At 36.1% G+C, this 10,335-nt stretch overlaps 1 protein-coding gene across 2 annotated transcripts in view; it reads left to right on the top strand.

The window, feature by feature from the left end:
* The first annotated feature begins 2,938 nt into the window (after window positions 1-2,938).
* The window catches only part of LOC127958808 (substance-P receptor-like), a 29,176-nt gene continuing 21,779 nt past the window's right edge, over window positions 2,939-10,335 (top strand). For both annotated transcript variants that reach the window (XM_052557792.1, XM_052557793.1), the window contains exon 1: window positions 2,939-3,609. In XM_052557792.1, the coding sequence (XP_052413752.1) occupies window positions 3,203-3,609 (407 nt within the window). In that variant the 5' untranslated portion in view covers window positions 2,939-3,202. The remainder of the gene's footprint in view (window positions 3,610-10,335) is intronic.

The following is a 10,335-nucleotide window of genomic DNA, read 5'->3' as shown; positions in this document are numbered from 1 at the left end:
TTGATTAGATAATTTCATTAATGAGAAATTGAATAGGTGTTCCTAATAATCCTTTAGGTGAGTGTGTGTAATATATATATATATTTTGTCTAAAAGGCTTTTTTTCAGCTATACAAGTAACTGCCATGTGATTGGTTGATTAGATAATTTCATTGATGAGAAATTGAATAGGTGTTCCTAATAATCCTTTAGGTGAGTGTGTGTAATATATATATATATATATATATATATATATATATATATATATATATATTTTTTTTTTTTTTGTCTAAAAGGCTTTTTTTCAGCTATACAATCAATATATTTGCTGTGCCATTCCACATTCTATTAAATTTAGTTCACTCTTGCAACACTGGATAGATGGACAATAATAAACAAACCACTTCTTAAGTTTTAACTGAAGTATTGAATTGATTTGTGAAGTGACATTCAGCCATTCAGCCAAGTATGGTGACCCATACTCAGAATTTGCATTTGCTCTGCATTTAACCCATCCGAAATGCACAGACACAGAGCAGTGAACACACACACACACACTGTGAGCACACACCCGGAGCAGTGGGCAGCCATTTATGCTGCGGCGCCCGGGGAGCAGTTGGGGGTTCGATGCCTTGCTCAAGGGCACCTAAGTCGTGGTATTGAAGGTGGAGAGAGAGCTGTTCATGCACTACCCCCACCCACAATTCCATCCGGTCCGAGACTAGAACTCACAACCCTTCGATTGGAAGTCCAACCCTCTAACCATTAGGCCATGACTCCCCAACGTACACGTCTAGATGTAGAGACACTGAGTTTATTATTTTTAACATACATAAAGGTCCTGACGCATTAGACTGTAGCTCTTCTAATTCACTATTTTTCTCTCAATGTACATTAAATGTGACCCTTGTGGATGGCAGTTGGTGTGTGAAATTAAATTTCTGATTTCTATCTTGTCAACAACCAGTGGTCAGCCAAATCTTGATTTGTTCAGCAGAGCTCCCTGCCAAAGAATATTATGTTGCTATGATCAAAAGGTAGAGTACAAGACAGACAAAAGACGAGAGTATTAAAAGGATTGCCAAATATTTTCAGCATTGCATTCAATCTTTTGGGTGATCCAATTTCCCCAAGATAATCTTGCCCGGTTTAATAAAATAAAATATCTTATACAATCCACAAAACTACAATAATGCAAATATTAAATAAATAAATAAATAAATAAATAAATAAATAAATAAAATAAAATAATCAAGGAAATGAAAATATGCCCATGTAGGTGAAATTAAATGTTGTCAACCCAGATGCTGTCATGATACATGGTTGATTAACACTGATGAGTTGTCACAGCACATCACAATTACAGGCTTCTCTAAGTCCCACAGAGGTTCTTGGAGGAATATGCAATTCATGTAATGCATTTGATGCTCTTTCCAACCCTCCTAAACCCACTGAACTGATTATCATAAAAGAGGTCCACAACAACATCATTTGCATGCCTGCAGAGTCCTTTTGTTAAGTTTTTCACACAAGAAGAAAACAAACTAACTCTAATAGTGAAAAGAAGATAGCACTATAAATCTTTTCTCTATTATGTGATTATCTAAAAAAGGTGTTAATTTTACTCATCACAGAGCTACAGAAACAAGTCGATTCAAACGCAGAAAGAATCAAGGCAATTAACAACACCTCACAGCAAAAACAGAATATGTAAAAAAAAAAAAAAATCCCAAATGTAACCCCCCCCCCCACCCCCACCCCCTACACACACAAACGTAAATGCCTATAGCAATGCAGTGCTGGTTGAAGGAGTGATTCACTAAAATGCTGAAAAATTGCTCAGTAAAGGGCAGTTCCCTGGGCTTACTCTGAATCATAGCATCAAAACATCCCCTGTTACATGGACACATATACTTGAATAATGCGTGCATTCTGTATGCTGAATGATGACAGGAAAATTATGCCCAAAAGAATGAGAACACCCTGTACAAAGCAAGCAATGTCCATAATTTGAAAGGCCTCCACAAATCCTTATCCAAGAACCCCGTGAAAAACCTTTAGGATAAAATGGAACAGCATGTCAGGCTGCATGGTCCTGCATCTTGTTGAACATATAAAACATACCCCCCAAGAATAAATAAATAATCCCTTCCTTTGCAGCCATAACAGCTTACACTCTTCTGGGAAGGATTGCCACTAAATGTTGGAACATGGATTTAGGGATGTGTGCCCATTCAGAGCATCAGTGAGGTACACCACTGACGCTGGGCAAATGTTGGCTTGCAGTTAGTGATCCAACTGATTCGGAGGCCGCCCAAATACAACTTATCAGGAAAATAATAACACATTATATTTACCCTAAAGCATTGTCTATCATTCATTGTTCTGACAGATAGAGCTCAATTTTAACGCGAACTGAGAAAGAACCACCAGATGGGGACCGTGAGCTTTTACTGAATTACATGTGTCAAATTGAAATGAGCTGGGATAAGAAAATAAGTGGTTTAATATGAAAAGGAACCTGCAAAAAGCGTCATACCAAATCACTGACATCGTTATCAAACTTAAAGTCTCATATTAGCATATTCTGTCCAACCTGAAAGAACCTCGCAGTATCTTCCACCTTTAATATACAAGGTGCACTGTGAATTTATCATATTTCATAGCCCATTCAAAAGAAAGAAAATGATTTACAATTACACGCGCCGCCAAACATCATCTACCTACCTGCGTGTCACACCTGGCGCGTTCTGAATCACATATGCAGATTACATACTCATATTTCGCATTAAACAAGAAAACAGAACTGCATTTGAAAGGACGAGTCCCTTCCCCAAGTTTTCGGTCTAAGAAGCGCGTGTTCACAGCATCTGCTTGGGTGTGCGCGCGACTTGTTTTTTGGCACGCGCTGCGCAATTGCCAGTGACGCTCAGAGGAGCGAGGTGCGTGTAACCGAGAGCTAAAATTGGTTTCGTGATGAGGAAAGGTGAAGGAGCACAGCGTTGCGATCTGTTGTCTTGTCTTCTTTGGAAAAATCACAGAACTCTTTCTTTCCTTATCTACAACCGAGGGATACCAATCCGAACTCATTTTGCGTCATGAAATTCAATAATTAGACGTTTTATTCTCAAAAGGAGACATGGTCGATTGAACATTAATACGACATCCAGCCAAAAACTTAATATTTTAATCACATTTAGCCCAATATTTTTTCCTAATAGAAATGGATTCGCTCATCACTTCCACTGACTTCCAAAGTAACTGGACAACCAACTCCACTGCACAGAATGAAACCGAGATATACTGGAACCAGTTTGTGCAACCGGTTTGGAGAATAGTGCTCTGGGCAGTGGCTTACAGCACAATTGTCATCGTCTCCGTGGTGGGCAATATCACGGTGATATGGATCATTTTGGCGCACAAACGCATGAGAACCGTGACGAACTATTTCCTCGTGAACTTGGCATTCGCTGAAGCTTCAATGTCCGCATTCAACACCGTTATAAACTTTGTCTACTCCGTGCACAATGAATGGTATTTCGGACTCTATTATTGCCGATTCCACAACTTCTTCCCCATAGCCGCCGTCTTCGCTTCTATATATTCAATGACCGCGATTGCACTCGACAGGTAAGTTCATTCCAGTCACACTGTGTGCACGCGCCAAACGCGCGGATCTCTGCAGTGCGCGTGAGGAAACATTGGGATTCGTTGCATGTTTTGTTGTTAAAAAATGTACACGATAGCTATATAAAAGTAGCCCATGTAAAGTATAAAAGCGCACAACATTTAAATAGATTAGTTCGTTTAGTTCTGGTATCAAAAATAACTGGTATTTGGTATTGGCCATGCTTTTATGATCGACAACAGAAAATATTCTGCTTTCCTTGAGCTTCTTTTACTGCTTAGTAATTTCCATGTTAATTTATTATTGTTTTATACTGCAGCAGTAACTATTAATATGGTAGGTTGAAATGGGAGAAGATTATGCCATTAAAACAGTGTGTATATAGCCTACTTTTAAAATGTAACATATTGAGACATACGTTTACCATGATGATGCATCAGCCATTGTGCTAGAAAATAATAATAATAATTAGTTGCCATAACACAAAATGAAATGTAAAATTATTCAAAGAAGCCATATCATACACCAAAGGCACACATTTATTTTTTTTTCACTTCAAAAATAAAAACTATATTTTTTTATGCCACAAAATCACTTTCACAGACTTTTACATGAACTGTTCCCTCCTGGTGGAATGACCTGCCCAACTCAATTCATGCAGCTGAGTCCTTAAGTCCTTAATCTTTAAGAAACGGCTAAATACACATCTTGTAGCTTTATTTGAGCATTAGGGTTACGGAGTCATAGCACTTGCATATTATTGCTCTTTTGTTGGTCTTGATTGCTTCTATTGTCTTTCTTTGTAAGACACTTTGGAAAAAAGCATCTGCTAAAATATACATTAAATTAAATTAAAAAGTGATTTTGTTTGAGATTTAAAAAAAAATAATAATGTAGGGGGCATTTTACTTTTGATAGAAATGTGGTTTCTATAGTTGTGCAGTAATAGTACTGCTAGTTATTGTTACTAATCATTGTGTAATGATTAGTAACTGCCTTTACAATCCAAACACTAATATAATGAAAGAATGAATGTACAATGCATTTATATAGCGCTTTATATAATGTTGTAGATCTTTTCAGGTCCATTTTAGGAATTTTCAGAGCATAGATGGAAGAGGTAATTTGTCTATGACCTCATATGATAGATGATAATCCCCCTTAATAACCTTCAGTAGTCATCGTTTAGAAATGTTAATTTATTTAGTGTGTGTGTGTTTGAGTGGTGATGAGGTAATTGTAAGAATGCTGTGTCTGCCTTGTTTCTTCATCCAATTACCTTGTGTAGCATGAGAGATTATTCACAAGAGGCGCTAGATTTCAGGTAATGTCTGACCTTTCGTCACCCTGTTCTAATTCTAAGATGCCATTTTTCCAACCTTTTGACACAGCACAGCTAATGCTAAGAAAGCTGCCTGCTTTCATCGATCTACATGCAGAAACATGAACTTCTTTACAATTCTATTACCTGAGTGACCTGTGGGGGAGATGGAGGGCAGGGGAACAATGTGTGTTCAGGTCCTTATAGAGGAAATACTTGATGGTTATTTATCTTAGGAAGATTCTTAAAATAAAAAAAGCAAGCCAAGATTACATTCTAGCTAAACATGAAGCATACACAGCAAATTAATCATGGCTTTACAAAACAAATAACTCAAATGTAAATGCCTTGAATGTTTATTTTTATTTATTTTTTTTTTGTAAAGAAAACATTTACAAAGCCTAGAGGTTTTCATTAAAGGTCCTATGACATGAAAATTTCACTTTTTGAGGTTTTTAAAGATTAATATGAGTTCCCCTAGCCTGTATATGGTCCCCAGGTTTCTAGAAATTTGAATCGGTGTAAATTGAGATTTTTCTATCTTTCTCTGCCTTTGAGAAAATGGAAGCTCAAACGGGCTGATCTTGAATCTCCTCGTTGTGACGTTGCAACGAGAATTGTTACCTCCCCTTTCTCTGCTTTGCCCGCCCAAATATTTACATATAATCCCAGTCACAATGTCAGCACAGGTTTTACAGACTTTTATGATATGGATTCGACAGCACCGGCACAAACAGTGAGTAACAGTGTTCATTAATGCCTGATCTGTGATCAGTGATTTCTGATGGGTAGCTAATCATTCAAGTTCACACAGACTTTCTTTCTAAATCGTTTAATACTGTTTATTCATCAGTGAATCAAGCCAGTGACTAAACGATTAACTTCACGTTGTTTCTCTTAGTAGCATGAAACAAATCTGTTATTTAAATTGTGATTTAACTACAGAGAGCGATCAAAGAACGCTCGCTTTTTTCCGGAGCTGTTACTCATCGCGAGTATATCTGCACACTTGACCAAACTGCCGTTACAATGAATGATGCTGTTATGCTGCACAGTGGAGCTCTTACTGTATTCATGTGTTTGCTGTTATCTGTGGTGAAAGCATTTTGTGAGATAATGTGTTGCAATAATGACGAGATCACTGCATCCACGCGATAAACAGACTCTGTCTACTCAATGCTCATCACTGCAGCATTTCATGTGATGGGAAAAGATCGAAAAAATAATTATATAATCAACACTTCCACGATTCGTTAATCTCGACAGCTGTAATAGTAAAAAAAAAATATATATATATATATATATATATATATATTTGAGAGGGGTTCCACATGAACGCATTTCGAATGCAAAGATGTCAGCCAATCACAACCGTTGTGGTTTACTCGGAGTCTCACAGCAGACACGCCCCTTCAAACAGAGCATTCAAGCCAGAGGGCTAATATCAGGATCTAAAAATGCTTTTTATTTCTAAATTTTAAATGTAAAAATCATACTAACAAATATAAGTACACCTAAGGAAACATTAAAAAGCATTTAAAGAAAAGGAAATAATCCATGTCATGGGAACTTTAAGCACTCCGAGTAGTTTTGGGAGTAGAATGTTTCAGTAGACTTTTATCATATTTTATCTTCTGCCAGTTTTAAGGGATTTCTGTCAGGCAGTGATTTGATTACTATCAACCAATGGGCAATAGGAGGATTGAAAATTTAATTATGCCTAAAGATGTAATGCAGTAATAACATTTTATTTTTCACTTTATTAACTAATCAATAATCCATTTAACTAGGATGTAAGTCACAATATTTATATATATATATATATATATATATATATATATATATATATATATATATATATATATATATATATATATATATATATATATATTATTATTTTTTTTTACATTTATTTTGATGGATATTGCCCTTTATTTTGCCTCATTTTACATAAGAGTATAAAATCATCCAGTAAAACCCAGTTGTAAGAAATTATTCCAGTACAAACTCTCCTAGGCAATTTGGCTGATGTGTTTTTCCTGCCCAGATTTCAACTCTGTTGCTCAGGTTGAGTCATAGTTGCTTTGTTAACACATGCAGACGGGTGTACATTCACAAACAGCAGCAGGGCTGTCACCTCTGTGCAGACAGATCACTTAGGTTGAGCTCCAGTGTGTGACATAATTGTGTTACAGACTTTAGTAGCAATTAACGATTGCCTCTCCGTCCAAATATAACATCTCACATTCTCACTCGGCTGTTTTTACTTCCTTATTTTATTTCTTGGATTCAAAACATGTTAAGGTGCTGATGAGCAGAGACTCCTCAAAGCCGAGCTGTGATGGCATGCTAAAGAGCATTTGCGTGCTGGTGAAACAACACATGGCTCAGAGGTTCAAACTGTCATGTGTGGCAGGAATAAGATTCCTAATCAAATTACCAGACAGAAGCTGAATTTGAAAGAAAAGCACTGCAAGCATCACATTGTGTAACCGCACTGTCCGTCTCTGCTCCCTCTAGCATGTTGTCGTTATTGATTTAGCCCTGCCGCTGTTCAGACCGATGATCTGTTGCTCTGAGCTCCACTTATGTCAAACAGATGTGCTCAAATGTATGTCTGTGCAGCTTCTGACCTCTTCACCTGCTGGAGACTCTGCCATGAGTCTATTGTCAGTTCCTTATTACTCACTCATTTTTTCTGGCACTGTAATGTGAATCATGTTGTCCTTCAGGACACCACTTTAACTGAACATGACTAGAGAGACTGAAAACATGGGGAGTAAAATCTGATTGCCCATCACTTATAAGCTTGCGTGTGTGCCTGCCGGTGGTTTAGCTGTAAGGTTTTCCCATTATCAGTGGAGTGGAAGTTCTCTCATTTTACTGAATTGCGTATGTTAAATCGACGTTTTGTTCTTTTTGATGTTTTGCTTTTATACTTTGAGGCACTGAATTTCAAGGAAATTCAAAGCAATAGTTTCCTCTAAAATTAAAATGTTATAATAATATTCTCAACCTTATTTTTCTAAACCCGTATGAACAGAAATAATGAAAAATGGGGATTGATCTGTCAATCTTAAAAAAGACAAATACACTATAAAACAATCATAAAAGATTAAAATTGTTCCCCTCTGCTCTAAAAATCCATTTCACAAGTCATATGAACTGCAAAAATGGTGCATAAAAACTATTAATTGCCACATACCGTTCATTTGGTTTACATTGCATGTACCAAAACCAAACATCACTGCTTATACAATATTTACAGTGGGAGATTTTCTGTGAATAACTATAAATGGAATGTTCTTCATTCAAAGCTGTCCCATTGCTTCAGAAGTTGCAATATTATGCTTTTGTCATGTTTCTGCTTTCACTTTTATTATTATGGAAAAGAGTAGGCAATATTCATATGCACATGCTTTTTCTATATGATTAAAGTGAAAGGGGAAATATTTGTATTCATATTGACTTATGTTTGTGTGTTCCAGAGAAGAAAGTCAGTCATATGGGGTTTGAACAATACAACAGAATTTTTATTTCAATGTCACACAGTTTACAAAAAAAAAAAGATGAAAAAAGAAGGAAAGAAAAGAGAAGAAAAGACAGAAAAAAGGGAGAAATATTCCATATGCATAAATATTCAGTCCATGCAATGGCTCTAAATTAACACAGAGGAAAATTATTGTCTTAACAAGGACACAACTGCCTAACAATTGGCCTGAACCTATGATTTATTAAAATAAATGGATCATTATTCTGGTTGTGAATCTAAAGGACAGTTGTGAATATTAAGACTAGGGCTTTCCAGGAAGTTAGAGACTAATTACAAATCAGGAGAAGGAAATAAAATTACAAAACAATAGTCTAACAAGTTAAAAAGTTTTGTTCCTCAAAACTCTCTGCACAAACCTAAGTAGACTTTTTAATGAAGTCACTAAGAAGGAGATACAGAGACAGTTTTCTAATAAAGAAATAGAAGTGATCCAGTCAACCTTAGAGCTCTACTTAACATTGGCTTGTAGGGAGGGTGTCACAAAAACACAATTACTGTCATGCCGGGAGTTAATATAGTTAACCAGATTATGTAGTCAGATGAGACTATGGGGATGAGAATCAGATGCAAATTTTTTCCATGGTTAAACAAACATAAGGTTCCACCCATTCACACGAGACAAAATTGTTTCTTTGTGGAAAGAAGAATCCTGCATACATGACAATAATCGTTTGAACACATAGACTTAAGACCTATTTGCACATGTAAAAATGTTAAGAATAAGTAAAAGAAGAAACTCAGATGACATCAGATGATGCCAAACCCTGAAACAACATACAAACGACCAAAAGTTTGATTGCAACATAGAATCATTGCTGTTAATAGTGGTCACTGTCTTAACTAACTGCATGATTCAGCTGTACATTTCTGCCATATGGAAATCAACTTGAGATAGTCACTGATAATCTACTAGTAAATATAATGTAGAAACTTGAATCTTCTGTAAAGCTGGTTTGCAATGATTTGCATCATGAAAAGCACTATATAAACTTGAATTTAATGAATTGAAGTAATATGATCCTGAATGAGCACTCATCTTCCAGTTGTGTGCTAGACCTATTCTATGGTGAATGGTCAATGCAAGAGCTGTCAATCTGACTGATTAGTCCAGTGCAGTAAAACAGTCCCTGATTGTTCTTTCCCAGTAGCCACCCACTATACCTGACATTTGCAGATGAAGGGAGTAACTTGTAACTTTGGATAAACTGTAAACAATCAACCAAAGGTTTGTTCTATAAATGCAACAAAAAGCATTTTCAAAAACTAGATTTTAAAGTTTAAAAGTTTTGATGAATTACTATCAGACCATGATTAATCAGACCATGATTAACCCCGAAAGCTTGATTCTTTCAATATCGCAGGTGTTTTAGGTATCGCTGTAGTGTCAAGTCTGTATCATGTAACATATAGTTGCCTTAATGTTCCATTTAATGGACATCTTTGATTAAAGGGTTAGTTCACCGAAAAATTTAAATGATGTCATTAATGACCCTCATGTCATTCCAAACCCGTAAGACCTCCGTTCATCTGCGGAACACAGTTTAAGATATTTTAGATTTAGACAACAGACCCGGAAGAGAAGACAATGCTGAATAAAGTCATAATATTTGTTATTTTTGGACCAAAAAGTATTTTCGATTCTTCAACAAATCCTAACTGACCCTCTGATGTCACATGGACTACTTTGATGATGTTTTTCTTACCTTTCTGTACATGGACAGTATACCGTTCACACAGTTTCAATGGAGGGACAGAAAGCTAAAATATCTAAAATATCTTAAACTTTCTGTTCTGAATGATTTATATTTCTATATGAAAATCTTGGTTTTCAACTCTAGTAGAGATCACATATGG

This window comes from Carassius gibelio, chromosome B5 (genome assembly GCF_023724105.1).
Source record: "Carassius gibelio isolate Cgi1373 ecotype wild population from Czech Republic chromosome B5, carGib1.2-hapl.c, whole genome shotgun sequence".
In the NCBI taxonomy this organism is placed as follows: domain Eukaryota; kingdom Metazoa; phylum Chordata; class Actinopteri; order Cypriniformes; family Cyprinidae; genus Carassius; species Carassius gibelio.
Note: the sequence above shows the minus strand (reverse complement) of the source record. Positions and strands in the feature narration are given on the sequence as shown.